The sequence below is a fragment of the Pleurodeles waltl genome, chromosome 6, assembly GCF_031143425.1.
Source record: "Pleurodeles waltl isolate 20211129_DDA chromosome 6, aPleWal1.hap1.20221129, whole genome shotgun sequence".
NCBI lineage: Eukaryota > Metazoa > Chordata > Amphibia > Caudata > Salamandridae > Pleurodeles > Pleurodeles waltl.
This window is the reverse complement of record NC_090445.1, coordinates 1,064,114,806-1,064,133,710: the sequence shown is the minus strand read 5'-3', so window position 1 is coordinate 1,064,133,710 and position 18,905 is coordinate 1,064,114,806. Positions and strand designations below refer to the sequence as shown.

Genomic DNA, 18,905 nt, shown 5'->3' with positions numbered 1-18,905 from the left:
ACCAGAATACATCTAACGCCTGAACTTCCAACAACCTACCAGACAACTCCAATCAGATTCCCTCTCACTCGCAGATACTCCTCGCAACTGGCAGCCAAGGATTGAAACAACCTCCCCCTGCACCTCAGGACAGCACCATCACTCCAGCGATTTAGAAGAGAACTAGAGACCCGGAGGTTCGAATGATCAATCCTCCATGCAGCAGCAAACTGCTCTAGTGCCTCGAGACCCTCACTTGTGATTTGCCCGCCCTCTATAAATGTGTGACTGATTGATCGATTGATGGAAAGCTTAAATGGAAGATTTGGTGAATGGGTGATTTGGGGTCATATGTATCATGCATTTTTGCGGTTGCAAATGGCCCGATCGGTCGTTTGCGACCGCAAAAATACATTTTGGTATATATGAATTTCAACTTGGTAACATTTTACCAAATAGAAATTTGGACTTGCGAATACTTACCGATTCTGTATTAGGAAGGGGCGTGTCAAGGGCATCCCTTCCCAATACAGAATCGGAGGTAGGAATATATTGTGACCAAAATGCGGTTGTGAAACATTCACATTTTACCACCTACTTTGAGTAGGTGGTAACCCATTCGCAAATGGGAAGTCGTCCCCAAGGGACCCCTTGCCCCTCTGTGAATGCATGAGAAAATGTTAAAAAAAATTAAAAGAAAAACTTTATTTTTTTAAACACATCTCGTTTTCCTTTTGGGAAAATGGGCTACATTCAAGAAAAAAAGGACTACTTTTTTAAAATACATTCACAGACATGGCGGTCTGCTTAGCCCAGCAGGCCACCTTCCTTGTGATTTTAGCATTTCCTAATGGGCTTCAAATTACGACCAACCTCACAAATATTAATGAGGCATGTCAATTTGCGAGCCACTAGGAAACGCCAAATGAAATTGATGGACTTTCATATATTCAAATGACGATTACCTAATTGCGATTTGCAGAGAATCTCAATTAGGTAATCCCAATTTAAAATGATACATCTGGCCCTTGGTCCCAAAGGTTGCCATGTAACATTATGGCAGCATTTTTTTATATATATATTTTTTTACTTGTTTGTGAAGTAGACCACGTAATGATAAGCAAACTGTCGGAGTAAACAATCACAATTCTAGTAAGGCTATTTTGAGGAAAAGTTAAGAAAAGTACTGTTCACTTTAAAACTCAGAGCAGGAAGAGGGTAGTTTTGACCACAGAGTTCATATGGCATATGGTCCAAGTCCATGAATATGTCTAATTTCCCTAAAGTGTTTAAAGAAGGGGCAAGGACCTACCGAGGCAGCAGGACAGGTGGGTGGATGCAAAGTATTCTGGATTTAGCTGTGGTGATTTTGAGTCATCCAATATTCTATTACAAATGGAGACACACATTGACAATCAATATTCAATGTCAGCGTTTTCATGTGAAGCTACATCACAAAAAACATGGTAGCACTTTTAATGTGCTTATTGTGTATAAATGCGCCAAAAAGTGCATAGGAATGCATATAAACTCAAGCAGTGAAAGGTCAGATTGGATGTTCTCAATCAGACTCAACACGTATTACTTTAATATTACCATGTGACCAAGTGGTAAACAAAAATCCAAAACATCAGTTTGTAAACTCCTTTTTAATGTCCTAAATCCCAATGTGCATGGGCTTTCGTTTCTGTTCACCTTTTCTCTAAACAGAATTATGGTGACAGGAATCAGTTTTAGTATTTGGTTAAAGGCTTTGTTAACATACGGCGGCACTGAACACTTAAATACAGTCTTCGGCATGCATCCTAGCTCCGCATCAACATAAGCATCTTATGGTATGGACCATGACCCTCTTCACAAATACAGCCAAGGAAAAAGAATCCTGCTTCCAAATGTGTGTGCAAAAGAGCTGATAGTTGGGCCAAACTAAAGCTACCAGATGTTCATAGTAGTAGCCATTTGATGGAACCTTTGGGAGGCAATTCGTGTCACTTCCTGTTAGGGACCACCAACCAGCAGTACGTGCTACAGCAGGATTTCTTCCTGCCTAGAGCTGAAAGATGTCTATGCAATGGCATCTGCCTTCGACAATATAAGGCACTGAACCATACACACAATCCCCTATTTGCATCTCCTAATAATTATTACGTTTTTTATTTGGACGAGGGGCACATTTTGTGGAAAACGCCAGAGTTCAACAGCCTCCTCCATTTTAATGTAGTGTTTTTACCTTGAGAATGGTCATACAATTCCTTCAAGAATCCTAGCTCCTATATAGCAGAAATATACACCTTGAGGCGCAGGTCACATTCTCGGTTTCAAATGCGTTATAAGAAGGAAAAGTAATTGCTGAGGGTGGGTCCTGTGATACAGTTTAACAGGCTTGTGTTTGTACCAAAGGAGGCATTGAAAATATAATAATATGGTGAAGGTTATGATCTAAGTCCCAAACAAAAGGAAGAAAATTCCCCTTCAACAATTTTCCAACGCCAGATTAGAGGTTAGGTTATCTAGCAACTGAATATTGGGATTTTTCCCAACAAGAAAACAAACATCAGCGCCGGGGTGAAATCAGTCACCTGTATTTCCCAATAAAGCAACAGACATCAGGTCTGGGGTTAAATTAGTCACATGATAGGTACGGGATCCGGTTCACCCTACCCCTAATGGCTTTTTGAGTATTTTCAGGCTGTACCAATACGCAGGTTTTCCTATTATATTGTCACCAATCACCCTTGCAGTAAAACAGTGCTGTCCCACAAAGATCTCATCTGAATAACTTAGTGCGTCAATGCTGAGCGCATCCTTGTACAAGCTGTCCCAGTGGCATGTCCGAAAGCAAGGTGTCCATTTACTATTCCGTTGGATGACTATGGTCTTGATAGCGAAACCACGCACATGAAAAGGGTTTCCTCAGCAAAGTTCTGAGTCCATCCAGAAAACAAATAGATACTGGCATATCTATGGCCTTGATATCAAAACACCTTCCACAAGAAAAGATTTTCCTCAGCAAAGTTCCGAACCCATCCAGAAAAATGAAGACACTAGCATATCCAGACAGCTCTTGCGAAGAGGCCAATGGAATGCCTTACCCCAAAGAGTGCACATTCTACACATTTCAAACAAATTTCTTATGCAGCAAGAAAGTGCTTGGGTGAGCAAAGGATTGTCCAACGACTTACTGTCTGTTAATTTTAGTCAATGGAGTAGACATTACCCGTGTTCAGCTGCATTTACTTTTTCCTGTCAAATGAGCTTCCAGAGACTCACCATGCCCGTAAACTGTTTAGTGGAGAGAAATACGATGCACACCTTAACCTCTATCTTTATTTTTTGTACCCGCTTCTTTCTGTTTTCAAGCCAGGACTCAATGATGTCAATGGTGGAGAGAACCCTTCTGTATTGTGGGTAAACTGAGATGCCACCTTAGTTAGATCTCTATGGCCTGCACAAGCTTTTGCCGTCGAGAATTTGGTGGTTGCGGCATCTACCCTGCAGAGTTCCCTTCCTCCCTCAGCAAAATAGAAATGCTGCTCCTAATATACACTTTATACGGAGAGATCCCGTTGGCATCTTTATACGGAGAGATCTCGTTGGCATCAGAACACCACTGCAGAAAAGAGCTTAATGGCTGCTCTGACTAGAGAGGCTGCATTAATAAAGGTTTTGAGAAACACAAAAGTACTCGCAAGAAGACTAAGTGTGTATAAGATCTTAGAATCTCACTGCGAGCTGATTGCTAGTAGCACACTTGGGCGTTAATCAGGATGCATTCCACAAGGGTATTTCAGTTACCTTCCAATCGTGACAGTATCTGCAGTACGACAAAAAGTATCCAAATCCTTCCAAGACCCATCAAAGGAGCATGGTCAGTGTACAACTATCTCAACACACATCAGAAGGTCCAAAATCCATCTCTGTTGGGCTTTAGCCGAGTATGGAAAGCATGAAAGAAGGAGAGATGGTCAGGAGTTTCCTTGGCAAAGGAAACAAACATGAGCTAGAACAATGCAACCTCAACATGCAGGTACCCTGAAAGGCGCCCATTTATAAAGTGACTTATGTAGTATATAGGCATTATGTACAATTCTCTACATGATAAGTAATATGTTATTTGATGTATTATTTAAACAGTATACCTTACTTACCAGCTGCATAGGCCTCCAGGCGTATTCAAGCCGCCTTGTATCACAGCTGATGAAGTCTAACAGGACCCCATCTTTATGTCTATCGATGTAAATAACCTTGCAATGGTCTTATTTCTCCAAGTACAATGGGGCACAGGAACCGTGTAAACACCATTGTTTTCTAGGTTAGGGACACCTTTTTGCCAGGAGCTGCCTGTGCTTTGATGCCACATGCACTCCCAGACATCATCCATCTTGAGCCCAAAAGTGTGTCCACCAATTCAGGAGAGGTGGAGAGTCCACCATGGTGAAAGTGAAGGCATAATTTTTGTCACAGAACTCAGCGTACCATGACTACTGTCCCCAAGACTGAGGCAATGGAAACATATCAGTCACCTGACCACGTCTATTAAATATACACTTAAAACCTTTCCTATGCACACAACAATATACATTATGCAAGTCCAACATAACATACAAAAATTCCATTGTACAAAGTATACTCCCTATTCTCCATCTGAAGACGGTTAAAACCATTAGAAGCTAGCAGTGCGCTCAGGAGCGAACCTCTATCCATCGAAGATTAGGTCTGCTACAGCATGAGTGAGCCTGGGGGTGATTTCCCACAGCTTTCTCTGAAGAATTATGCCCATTACTTATGAAGGCACCTTGGGATAAATGCACCAGTTCTTTAACTTGACTGGATCCCTCCACACTTCAGTGAGTAAACAAGAAGGTCTGTGCTTTCGAAGAGCCGCTATCCATCAGTTGTTGGGCTGCTTCTGTGATTTGCAAGGGCGCAGAAGGAGACATATGTGATCTGCGTCAGTAAGCTGGACTTAATAGTGCTAGGGTTCACGTTTCCCAATCAGCTGTGGTTTTTACATCTCAGAATTCCATTAGAGAGGAACACAACAATGACACCTGCCTGGAGAAACAGCAACCACACTTAAAGGGCAGAGGGAGGTCTGGCATCAGTGGAGGAACCGTAAACTCAAATGATAACCAGCTGGATGCAGGTTCTGTGCTCGATCTACTCTGCCCAGCTCTGTGTGTACACTGACGAGCTCGGAGTACAGTCCTTCATCCTGCAGATCTGGGCTAGCACCACGGGTCCCTCGATGAACGGCCACGGTGCAGGCTGTCGCTGCGCTGCCAGGCACTGTGGATCAGACTGAGTGCATCCTCGCATTTCTTCTTGACAGAGGGCTCCTGAATGAGCTTGCGAGGGAGGGATACCTGAAGAAACGAAGAGGAGTAGGCTGAAATAAAGGTCTAGAGCCACAGTCAACACAAGAAAATGAGGCAGGTTCACATTTTGGCAACTTTACAGGGACGATAGGATCAAAGGTAATAGACGAGTATATTTTAACATTCCCCTTCACTCTCCTTTTCAATGCTGGGCAAAAAAATCAGACCTTTAAAGCAGAGACAGCAGCAAAAATTGACAGACAGACAGACAGACACACACACACACACACACACACAACAAGAATCATTTGGTTCCCCTTCATTTCTCTCCAAAATTCTACCACTTAATGCAGCCTATAATCTGTATAATGGCATGTTATGCGGACTCCTTGTCTTGGTATACTTTGACCGTCCAGGGGTCCTATTCAGAATATTCTTTAAGATGTTTTTATAACATGGGCAACAAAGGGAATGTGTTATTAGATCACAGTGTACGGACAGTACCCAAGGAACCTCTTATTTGGAGACTATCCTGGCAAGCCTACAAGTTTATAGAGCAGCCCATTGTCTCAGCTACCTGCAGCCTTATAGGGAAATAGTAGACCAAGTAAATCTAAAACAGATGCCAAGCTGCGAAAATAGGGCTTCAGTTAAGTAGGCGGTTCTCTCACTGCAGACATCTGTTGTAAATTCTCTACTGTTCACCGAGAATTGGTGCCATTCACAAGCAGTGCGGCAGAGGTAAAAGCCATATACGAAGGCTGTTCTTTGATGTGGCTAGTGCTTAGTGAGCTTAGTAACTTTCAAAGAAGATGGGTGTGGAGCGTGGTACGTTGAAGTTTGCAGGTTTCAGCTAATGGAATAGTTTCCAATAATATAGCACTCCCTGCCATCTTTATGTGGAATGTGCTCTAGGATTTTAAGGCAAAGGTCTGCTGAGACTGCGTGGCGCATTCTGTAGTCCATAAACAGTCTTGACTTTCAAGCAGCTTCAAAGTGTACAGTTTGTACTGAGCACTTCATACTCCTGGCGTGTAGGTTTGATGTATTTGGTTGGATCAACAATTAACACAACAGCTCTTCAGGCATCAGCTATACACAACATCCTGTTCGCAGCTATGAGTAAGGAGAGAAAAAGAGGATTGCAGGTGGCTGATTAATGTGGTAAAAATAAAAAATAAAAATAAAACACTGAAAGCAGAAAGGACTCCAGTTTCCCGTTTTATTTCTCTATACCTCTATTAAGGGGTCCTACATAACACTTGCAATTTACAGACTAAGTGAAAGTGGCAAGGTAAACAGACATCACATAGAAAGAAAAAAAACATTACAGTGAACAATGTCACAAAGATTAATAATAGGCAACATCTTCAATATTATTTCTCTATGTATTGTTTTGTATATCTGTCACTTTGGCTATTCAATATTTGCTTCCCTGAGACTGAAGCTTTTTCAAGGCAGTAGAAATGAGAAGTAAAGAAAAACAGTAAATTCAATAACACAAAAAATAGATGTTCGTCAACAAAAAATCTCAACCTTGTAATCGAAAAAAAAACCTATGTATTATTTTTGAACAGCTAGCAAAGAATAAGGTATTATGCGATGGGGAAACTTTGTGTCTCCACCAAAAATCTAGTGTGTTGGGCATATGTCTATTTGTTATAGAGAAGAATATAGCCTTAGAACCCGCCGTAGCGGGCTCTACCGGCTATTAAAGGCCCGCTCCCGCGTTAAATGCCTGAGTCGAAGGTGAGGGCATTTAACAAGGGAAAGGGCCTTTAATAGCCGGTAGAGCCCGCTACGGCGGGTTCTAAGGCTATTAGAACATTCTGCCACTCAGGGCAGAATGTTCTATTAAATAAAACAAAATGCTCACGGAGCCCGAGGGGATTAAAATCCCCTCGGGCTCCGTGAGGCTTTGTTCATAGCTGTTGCTGTGAACAAAGCGAACACTGGAATGTTGGCGCTGCGGGCCTTTACCGGCCAGTAAAAGCCCGCAGCACTCCATTGTTTTCAATGGAGCTGCCAACGTTCCAATGTTCTAATAAGGTTGAGAGAGTTGCACTTTATTAATATGCACTGTGTTGGTACTTGGGGCAGACGGTTTTGTACATAGTCATCGTATGTAACAGAGCAAACCACAGTAACCCAAAGCGAAGTTCTTTCTCAGTATTTTTGAATTGTTTTTTTCTGAATGCTTCATCTGTTCCCAGCCGCTGTGGATTGTGGCATTAAGGCATGACTGGTGTGGGTGACAGACACATAAGTGGGTTGTGCTCATCGTTTCCGGCGGCGGTGTCTGCACAGCCCAATCACCTGGATTAATATGGAACTGCCAGCAAGAGTGACACGTTTTTGAGAATCCAAATTTGTGCCAGACCAAAAGAGAGACTTCCCGGATTTGCGTTTGAGAGAGCATAGCTTATATAATCTATATTAACTTGAAATGTTTATGAACTAATGTGTGATAATGCCGCTTAGAAATTGTATTAATGTAATTTGCTTAAAACGTGCACTTGAAATGTGCCCACAGGGAATGGCCGACAATGTATACGTGGACTAATAAATTAACTAAATATTTATGAATTATTATACTGAATAAGATTTATACTAATTATTAATGATTGCGTTATTGAATCTGTGCTGAAATCCTTGTAGGCCTTAAGTTAGCATGAACCAAAGCTTAGCTGCCTGGCTCTCATTTTAAACGTATTTTTCCTATCTTGCAGTGTGCTGACTCGCAAAAGGACATGACCCCTTGTTTTCTTCAAACTAGAAGCTGAATGTAACCCTAGCAGATCCGTTCCCATGAATTCTTCATTGCTTGTAGAATGATATTAGACAAAATGCAACAGTGTAGATTAATGTAATGTACAAGGTTGTTCAAACCGGTAAAGACAATGAAGCTACTGACCAAAGATGTGCAAAGAATTACAGAAAGATGAAATCATACCGGACGTGCTACCTCTGAAGACATCGAACATAAGAACCAATGAGAAGCTTGTAAAATAATATGGGGTGAAAGATTAATGACATAATCCACCTTTTTATTGGGCAAAGATAGTGGGGTATAACTAAGATCCAATAGAATTTCAGGGGAATGTACAACGAAAAAGGGATAAAAACCCATGACACAGGGAGCCATTGAGGTGGGTTAGGGAATGCTATTGATTTTATCCAGAAACTTTGTCACACTGTTTGGTGACTTGTTGGTTTACTTAAAACCATCCTCGCCCTTAGATTGCCCATTTTACACTTTACCTACTTAAGAGGGAAGTGCCCCTTTTGCCCTGGAGCTGAATTCTGATTGATGGCGATTAGACTGATGTCCTGAAGACAAAGACTGAACCTGAGTGCTGACCTAAACCTTGGAGGGTAATTATGACAATGAAACTGTGATTTTTCTGTTTGCTTTTTCTTTCTAGGTACCAACTGCTTACTTTTGACAGAGAACATAGCTAGAGGTTTTCCAAATTACTTTGCATGAAGCCCAACATGCTAATGCTAATCAGTGGGTAGGATAGGTGTTCACTAAACTGACGCAAATAGACAAACAACTGAATCTATGCTTTGTTGAACTGACGGGTTATTGACACTCTGCTAAACTGATCTATGTTTACGCCGTGTTATGTTCTAATGTTTGGGATTCTAGCCTTAATGAAATCTTATCAGAGTTGCCATATTGTGACTATGCTATTGTGTTGCTTGGTTTTGAGATTAATCTGCTTTTAGAATTGTAACTTATAGGGAATAAAACTCATAAAATTCTACTAAACCGGTGTGGTTATTCATGACTGCAAGGTCATTGTTATGTCTTAAGTTGATTGATGTCTTTGGCTAAAGTGAAATGCATTGTTGCGATAAATATTGATAACATTATTGACGTATTGATTGACATATTGATTAGCTATCTCGTCCTAAGGTGTCTCTCAACTGGGTCAAAAGATTCATTGGCCTAAAACGAGTCCTGATGTGTAATAAATTATCATAAAGGGACGCGTTAACACATTCATATGGCTGCTAGATACTGTGACGCATCTACGCACAGCATCAAGACAAAAGAAATCAATTAGTTACCTGTACCTCCAGTTCTCAAGATTCTGAATTTTTTTATTGATTTACATGCTTAAAATCATTCCCTGTTGTACACGGGGAATCCCAGATATCTTTAAATAGCAGTAAACAGTGTTAAACTATTCATGAACCTAACAGTGTTGGCTTAGAAGCACTTCTACCTCACTTAAAAACATCAAGCCTCAGGAAAAGAGGTGGAAGTGTGGAGAGATTTATCCCCACCATAGCTCAGAATTCAGAGGAAAGTGTGAAGGACTGATGGAGTAGGCAATAAGCCTCCGAACGAGAAAGAAGGAATGTTGCATGTGAATCTATGAAATAACACCGTGAAACTGGAATTACAGGTATGTAACTCATTTCCTCTCCAGGATAGGAACTTTGATAGAGTCACATGCTTGAATCAGATTAGTAAGCAGTACACTGGGTATAAATAAAGCAGGAAGCAGGTTGACCTTTAGTGAAACAGGTTACTGAAGCGTCAGGTGCTGCATTCACATCCATATGAATGTGCACATTCTGCTACATTTAACCTGTCTTGGAGGGAATGATTAAACGGCAAAGGATCCTTTGACACTTAGTCCTGCAGTGAGGATTGGTGGATGTCGTTAACTTGCTGTTAATCCAATATCCAATACTTGACTGAAGAGAAGTTCATTCTTTCTTGCAGTTTTCTTCAGTGTAGTGTCAATTGTTCCACTTATTAACAGGGCACATCCAAATTCTGTCCTTATGAAAACACTTGTTAAATTTCCTGATGGGGATAAAATATGGACATTCATATTTCCCATGAATTGTAACCAAAATATGGTGAAACTACGTATAAATACGTAGACTGATGCAATTATCTCTTATTGATGTTTCAGGTGTAAGTGGAACAAGTCAGCTTGAACTATTGCCTATTATACTGCATTCACATAGATGCCTGCTTCTCCAGGTGGCAAATGTTTACGTGGCGTGACTTTTCCAATTCTAACAAGAGGACTCTTGTAGATAGTTCCTGCAGATAGCGTCCTGTACTTCCACCTATGCATTCGTTGTCTTAGGGATTCTGCTGATTGTTGGTTAGAACTCAAGATCTGCATTGTGATTGCTTGGGAATCTCCTTCACAGCAAAACCTGTTCGAATCTTCTGGATACTAGTATTGTATTGTTCCACTATCATGTTTCTTGTCTCTATTGCTGATCCAGCTCTTGCTGTATTGGCCGCCCCTGCAATCAACAGGAGGGCACTAATCCCATGCATTATGCCTACCAATGATTTGTAGGTCCTGACTGGGACACCTCCATGGAACAGAAAGCCCTCACCAATATGGTCTACCTCAACTCAAAGTAAATCCTGTAACGTTTTGCAAATGCGTGCACCAACACCTATGTAGCTTCGCAGTAGACATTTTAAATAACAATCCACTCAGCAAGGCCACAAAAGTCACTTCCCCTCTTACACTGTCCTCTAATTACATAAAGTGGCTTTTTCTTCACTAGCTTACGTGGCTCAAGCCACAAACTAAAGAGAGACTGTTCTGTTTGCTTTAAAACGCCAGGTCCAGCCAAGGCCATAGAGAAACCAACAAGGAATCCCATCCTACTTCTAGAACTTTTTAAACCAACAGGCATAAATATTAAAAGCCATTGTTGAGTAAAATCAATAAATCTCTCCTCTGCTAGGAGGGAATTTGGAGAAGGAAAAGAAATTTACAGGCAACTCATTTAAAGTTTAGGAAAAAATTCTTACCACCTTGTGGAGAAAGAATGGGATTGCTCAGAACACAGCCATGTCCGGTAGAAATGACAGACAGAGACTTACACCAAAGTCTATAATTCTCCTACTATCCTGGCTATTATATTGCAATTAGGAAAAAGTTTAGGAGAAAGCAGGTCACAAATGTAAACGCTGAAAGGAATCCCCATCAAATAATTTAGTATCAAATTCCCATTCAATTGTTCCTAAATGAAGAATTTAGGATTAAAAGATGTGTCAAACTCCGCCAAAAAAGAGCAACCAGGGAAACGCTAAGCACAGGGCAATGCTTTAGTAAAGAGCAAAAGCTGAAATGCTGCCATGTAATCTTGCACCATATTAACATCAACCCTTTCCTAGCATCCAAAAATGGAACCTCAGAGGCTTTACTGAGAGAAGGAGGTAGGCCCTCTAAAGAACACTACTGAGAGAATTTGTCACAAATCCAGGTCTAGGGAACACTCCAGTGGGACTTTGAACACATCGCATTTAAGAGATTAACAGGCCAGTGACAACAGTAGAGGAGGAGGGATAGAAAGTATACTTCCTGTATGTGGTGACGGCACCTAATGGAACGGTTACGCTGCAACACCGTATGACAGATTATGCCAGAATACAGTGCAATACTGTATTTTTTTGGCAGAAGGGGCGATGAATGAGCATGCAGAGGTAGATTTTTTTCGACGACCTGTACTGATTTATGAGGAACATTAATTTCAGGAAGTCAAGCATTCTCAGGCTAGGATCTGCCAACCTCACATTTAGAAATTCATTGGGAATTTCCTTTTTCTTACATATCTGCAACGTCTGCAGCAGAACTGATAACCTGGTTCAACGGCCGTGTGCCTCCATTCACAAACTCCATGAAATCTCTTATTACATCTCTAGAAGTCAACTGAAAATCTCCGCACTTTTCCAACAGGATCAACATTACTTCCCCTTGGAGTGTAGTGGGAACTGCAGCCCTCATTGTCTTGGAACATGGCCTATAAACATTCCTCTCCACTGCGTCTATCTTAAAGTACACTTTGCTAAGAGTGTATGTTGAGGCCAGGTGCTCCTTTAGAGCAGACACTATAGTCGGGTCCATTTCAGGACCTTTTCTGAGAAGCAAGAATTCTATCGCAGGTGGTTCATACATTTTAGAAGGGGGGGAGCTGGCAACATAATATCCATAGCAAAAAGGTCTAGATGGCGTTATGTGTTGTACATTCTGATTTATCACAGGGAAACTGCTTTGAGAGGCATCAAATGAGATGTTAACGTTTGCACTCTTCCTTCTTGCCAGTGACTTCTGAAAAGCGGTGAGGTCATATGTTAGTAAACTATTGGTGCACGGTATCACCTTAGGGTAGTTTGAGGTGTCTGCACCCTGTAGGGCATATGGCACCAATTCTCTATGAAGTGTTGCGTAGCTGTTTCTTGGCGGCTCACATGCAGGAAGTTTTGACTTCCTTCTGGCATAAGAATCCTATATGCTTGGACTAGAAAGCCCATTTCTTATGGTATCTGCCTCCTTCTTAGGGCAAATAGATGGTTCTCAATTGGTTTCTGAGTTTAGCCAAAGCTAAACTTGATGGCATGCTTCCAAGTTATGACATTCTGCCAAGATGGTTAAAGTTTCCACAACAAATAGCTTCGTATGCCTCAACAGAATTCTTTTCCGTGAACAGTCAAAATGCCGTCCTTCTTCAGCACTGATAATTTCAACACCATGTTTCTCTACGTTGACCCTGGATGGCATGAATAATTATGCCCTTGCCTTTGTTTCCATGGGCTTTCACATGGGGGCAGGGTGCTATGGAAGGACAGAGAAACACAAACGTAGATGCAGAAATTCTCGAAACATTTGCAGAAGGCTGTGAGGAGGGTGTTCTAGGGTGACAGACATAAGACAAAGCACGTAGACCCTTCTCAGATTTCTTTTTCCAGAGGAAGGGACTTCACCAATCGTGATGGAAAGTACTTGGGGGGGGTGAAAAACAAACACTATGTCTCAACCTATGAAAGTGAGATACATGACAAAATATATTGGACTGATGTATTTACAAAGACTGAATGAAATTAGTCAAAATAGCAAAAGAAATTGGACAGATTCAAACTTTGCAGAGGGCACAAATGAGCTGCTTTTTGCTGGAAAAGCCCCTGTAATGGAGGGGCAGTGCATTTATACACCACGAAGCTGTGCTGCCTACCTTATGATTTGATTTTGTCTTTCCCCTTCCAAACTGGGGCATTAAATAAAGTTGAAGAGGTCTCTCAATTACACTACCACGATGGGTCCCGGAATGTCACACATGTTAAGATATTCACTCTCTGCCAGTTACTTACATTTGGTAACGCTTTATCTGGTAGAGACTATATCTAGCTGCAGGTTCCTTACCTTTTGAATTCTCTCCAGGCATCAGACTGGATCCAGAAGATTTTCAGGAGCAGTACCCCTGCGTGCCAGCAGGTGGCTTTGATCGGCTCCGCATCTGTCATCAACATTATCCGCACTGGAAACGACATTGCAGTTCCTATATAGGCTCCATCCAGGCGTGCCGACGTCGGTTTCTTCAAGCTAGAAGCGCAAAGCAATGAAAAACACTGACCACTGGTGTGTCAAAACTAGTGGCCTGAAAGGGAGGTCCCTGTCCCTAGAAATCCATTTGCAGACCTGGGAGGGTAGGTGGGTCGGTAAGGAATCTGCAACTAGATATAATCTCTGCCAGATAAGCCCTTACTCAAGGTAAGTAACTTGTCCATCTAATACAGACTTCTAGCTGCAGATTCCTTACCTCTGAATAGATACCCAAGCAATACCATCCCGGAGGTGGGTCTGCAAACTAATTTCAAACAAGAAAGTCCTGCAGGACAAAATGGGCAAAGTGCCCGTCCCTATGGACCGGACTGTCCAAGCAGTAGTGTTTAGTAAACATGTGCAGAGATGCCCACCTTTCTGCCTCACAGATGTCCAGGACCGGAACTAGAAGTGTTAACGCAGTGGTTGCAGCTTTAGCTCTGGTAGAATGAGCACACAATCCCTCAGGGGTTGCTTTTTGGCCAGTGCCTAGCAGATTTCAATGCATAATATGACCCATCTGGAGATGGTCCATGCCGCTTCTGCACTGCAGGACCTTCCTTTGCAAACGCATACCCTACAAAGAGTTTTTAATCCACCCGGAACTCTTATGTATGATCAAGGTAGAATGCCAACGCTTTTTTTGTGTCCAGGCGGTGGAGTCTCTCCTCTTCCTTAGAAGGGTCTGGGGGTACGTAAAAAGTAGGCAAGGTGACTGACTACCTACCTGGAAAGGCGTGACCACTTTTGGCAGAAGAGAGGCCCAAGTGCGAAGCACCACTTTGTCAGGATAAATAGAAAGGTAGGGCAGGTTGATTGATCAGGCCTACAGCTCACTCACTGTGCGAGCAGATGTAATTTGTCACAAGGAAGGCTGCTTCAATGTGAGAAGCCGGCGGGGATAGTTGTGAAGAGGCTAGAAAGGAACACACATCAACAGGTTAGAACCAAATTAAGATCCCACTATGGCATAATGAATGGGGATTGAGGGAAGAGATGTGTAAGGCCTTGAACAAGGAATGTTGACCAGTCAACGGCAAAAAGCAGTGATAGCAGATAAACAGTTCTTAAAGGTGCCCAAAGCACAGTCCTACTGGGCAAGGGAAAGAATGAACACTAGGACCTCAGAAAAGGGGGCAGGAAGGAGATCAACAGACTGGTCTGTGCACCATGCCACAAATGTATTCAAACGACAGGCGTTAACTGTTTTGGTGGAGTACCGCCTGGTTGTCAAGATGACATTACAGACTTCGAAATGAAGGTCAAAAGCTGTCAACTGCTGCCCCTCAAACTCCATGCAAGAAGGCGGACAGTGGACAGGTTCGTTTGAACCCCCCCCACCCTCACCCCCCCCCGTGACAGAAGATTCTCCAGAAGGGGCAGTCTGATCGATGGACATGCTCAACAGCTTGCGATACCAGACTCAGTGCCCATTCCTGAGCCACAAGTATTACTTCAGCCCAGTCGCTCCAGATCTTCTTGAGAACTCTGGACAAGAGTGGTATGGGTGGAAAGGCGTACATACAAGAGGCCTGAACTCCTTTCGAGATGTAAAGCATCTCAGAGAGATTGCTGCCGTGGAAACTCCATCACACAAAACTGCTGACATTGCGTGTTCTCAGCGGAGAAGAACAGATCTAACTAAGGCTCTCCCCACTGCTGTAGGAGACCTTGCACCACCTCCCGAAGGAGACATAATTCGAGATTCACTAGGCATTTTCAGTTTAGTTTGTCCGCTATGGAGTTCAGAAAGCCCACCAGATGTTGAACCACCAGAGATCTGCCCTGCTGTTCCAGCCATGTCCAGAGGCACAAAGCCTCCTGACAACTGGTCCACAACCCCACACAGCCCTGCTTGTTGCAGTACCACATGGCAGTGGTGTTTTATGTGAACACCTGCAGCGAATGCAGAAGTTCGGCTGTAGTCCGGAGGAGGGAGACAACAACCAGGGGCAAGATCGCCTTCAACAGCCAGTCGTCGAGACAGGGAAGGCTGATACCACTGATCTCCGCAGATGAGCTGCAACCATCCCCATCACCTTGGTGAACACCCAAGGGGCACTGGTAAGGCCAAATGGGAGCACAGTGAAATAAAAGTGCCTGTGGCCGACCAGTAACAAGTAACGTCTGTGGGCAGGCAGAACTGGGATGTGAAAATAAGCGTTCTAGAAGTCAAACGCTACCATCCAGTCTCCTGGGTCCTGGGCAGACAATATCTGAGCCAACATGAGCATACTGAACTTCTTCTTGAGGAAGAGCTTGATGGCTCGTAGGTCTAGGATAGGGCGAAGACCCTTGTCCTTTTTGGAGACCAGAGAGTAGCGTGAATAGCAACCACAGCCTATTTCTGGCACCAGAACCCTCGCTAAGGCTCCCTACGTCAGAAGAGCCGCAACTTCCTTGGGGAGAAGGGATAAATGATCCTCTGCCATCCGTTTGGAGGATCGTGGCATGGATGGAGAGATAATCTCAAAGGGGAGAGAGTAACACCTATCTGCAAAACCCACCTGTCTGAAGTAATGGATTACCCGTGGGACAGGTGATGATGAATCCTGCCGCCAACTGGGTGTCCTTGGTGATGTGGAGGCAGACCAGGAGGTTTTAGAGGCTGCTGCAGGAGTGGTGGGCTGACCAGACTGCTGCCACCTGATCCACAAGGTTGGTGGAACCTGCGCCCTCGGCCAAACAGAGGTTGGGTAGCATGCACGGCACGGTGGCTGGACAGGAATTGGCGTGATTAGTAGCCCCTTCTGTAGTCACAAAAGGAGCAAAGGCAGATTTTGGGGAGGGAAGCAGAGCTGCTGAGTTGCCCAAGGCCAGTACCTAGCATGAGAATTCTTGAAGCGCTCAAGCGCAGAGTCTACCTTGTCTCCGAACAGACGGAGGCCATTGAAGGGCATGCCCATGAGGGAAGCTTGGACATACACCGATAAGCCAAATGTCCTGAGTTGGGCATGGCGCCTCAGGGTCACTGTAGTAGAAAGTGCTCTACATAGCAAATAGGCGGTTTCTTGTCCGCAACGGATCATGAATTTTGCTGCGTCTCTCCGGTCGGCAACAGCCTGAAAGAGTACATCCAGGGCCCCCTCCGGGACCTGTGACAGCACTTGCACCGTATTCCACAGCATAAGAGAAAAACAGTCTAAAAGACATGCAATGCTCGCAGACCGCAATGAAAGGAATCAAATTGCTTGGATTCCCTATCTGGGAGCAGAAGGGATCGCACCATGGGAAGTAGAGGCTTGGACCACCAAGCTCTCAGGGGTGGGGTTTTGCGTCAGGAAACTTGGGCCCCAGGTGTGGGGCGAATGGCAGCAGGCAATCATCCAATATTCACAAGAGCCCCTGCGTTAGTTTTGGGCCAGGTACCCGAAAGGACATCTGTCAGGGCATTACTGAACACAACAGGGTTTTGGAGGTGGAAGCTCCCGGTAGCAACACCTCTGTCAAGAGATTAGTCTTGACAGGCACTGAGGGTAGCTGAATGTCCAGGACCTCAGCCGCTTACTCACCACAACAGCTTAAGAGGCTCCCTCCTCCGTAGCCATGGCAGGAGAAGAAAGCATAACAGTATCTGGAGATGTGTCCAGTCCACTGGCTTCACCCAAGTCCTCATGCCAGTCCACTTCTTCTCTGTATGGCTGGTATTCTAAAGGGGCCAACAGCCCCTCCCATTCTACACCGAGGCCCAGCCCAGCAGAACAGAACTCAGGATCAAAACGAGGAGGCAAAGCTCCTGCCGGCATCAGGAGACGCCCATTCAGTTCCAAATCGGGATGACAATGGAAATGGCACAGAAAGCATCTGCATCAGGATTGGTGCTGGGGGAAGGACAACCAGCGCCAGTCCAGATCCAGAACTGAATCCCTGAGAGCTCACTGGTGCCAAGGCCAAAGCTGCCGAACAGGATGGGCACTAGACCAAACCCACGAAGACCGAAATCGCTCCAGCAGGGTCGGACTGCCCAAAATTAGACCTATTGCTTCATTAAAATTCTTTCAGTTGGGCAGGGATTGCTCCTGGAAATATGGGGAGGCGCAGAGTTGTCCCAGGTGCCAGTTCTGAAGAACAAAGCCTAGAATGATGGCGCTTCGTCGTCATGTCAGCCGACGGACAAGATGAAGTCAAAGAGCAAATCGACTTCTTACTTTTTTTTTTGTGTCTTGACTAACCAGATTTCCCCAAGGACTTTCAGTTGGGCGACAACAACTACAGACTCCGTCACTGGTCCCGGGACATTACTCATGATCAAGACCTCAACCTGCTTGGAGTCACGTGCCGAGCCTCCATCAACTTTAGGGACTGCTCCCTCAAAGCCTTTGGATGCATGGCCTGGCACTCTGAGCATGACTTCGGGCTGTGGGCACGCTCCAGACACCACAAACACTTGAGGTGCGGATCCGTCATGGACATCACCCAGCGACAGGAACCGCAGGGCTTGAAACCAGTCTTCATAGACAACATCCCTCGACAAACCAGGAGTGATCTAAAAAAAAAATGGACAAAAAGTTGAAAAACACCAGTCAAAAAGCAAACAAGTGATAGCTCTCTTCGGATTAGCACTGACTGGTGCAAAAACAAAAGAACTGATGTCTGTGCATCTGTGTGGCACCTGTATAGGAACCGCAACATCATTTCCGGCGTAGATGAGGCTGACAACAGAGACAGAGCCAATCAATGCCACCTACTGGGGCGCAGGGGTACTGCTCAAGAAAATCTTCCAGATCCATTGTGACGCCTGGGGAAAATTTAAAGGTAAGGAATCTGCAGCTAGAAGCCTTTATCAGAGCATGAATATCAGTGGTGAACTACATGATCAAGAGGGAAAGGTGCAGTTGAAGTGCAAGCCTCCCTTACACGCACCAAAAAGCAAAGCTTAGGCAGAGCAACACAACCAACACAACATTAGCTCAAACATTCAGAAGACCACATTAAAAACACTTTGATGCAGCCTTTATTTCTACAATATGATCTTCATTTAAGGCAGTGGTTGTAGGAGGTAAAAAGTATACAAATGTGCCTTGAGGCGAGTGAAAGACTCGAGGGAGAATGCACATAAATGACTCTGGTCTCATTTATTCCAGTGGTAATATAGAGGACATGCATATCCGGTTGCACCTTATTCCAGGCAGTTATTAAATGAAATAGCTAGGAGAATGGCAGGTGTTCTAGTATTGTTTTTATGTATCCTGGTAGTGTACCACTCTTCAAGCCAGTGCATGAACCATGATTA

The 18,905-nt window shown here is 43.8% G+C and overlaps 1 protein-coding gene across 5 annotated transcripts in view; it reads right to left on the bottom strand.

The window, feature by feature from the left end:
- Nucleotides 1–1,609: 1,609 nt before the first annotated feature.
- Nucleotides 1,610–18,905, bottom strand: part of PLEKHM2 (pleckstrin homology and RUN domain containing M2) — a 264,071-nt gene continuing 246,775 nt past the window's right edge. For all 5 annotated transcript variants that reach the window (XM_069240042.1, XM_069240043.1, XM_069240038.1 and 2 more), the window contains one exon: nt 1,610–5,345. In XM_069240042.1, the coding sequence (XP_069096143.1) occupies nt 5,208–5,345 (138 nt within the window). In that variant the 3' untranslated portion in view covers nt 1,610–5,207. The remainder of the gene's footprint in view (nt 5,346–18,905) is intronic.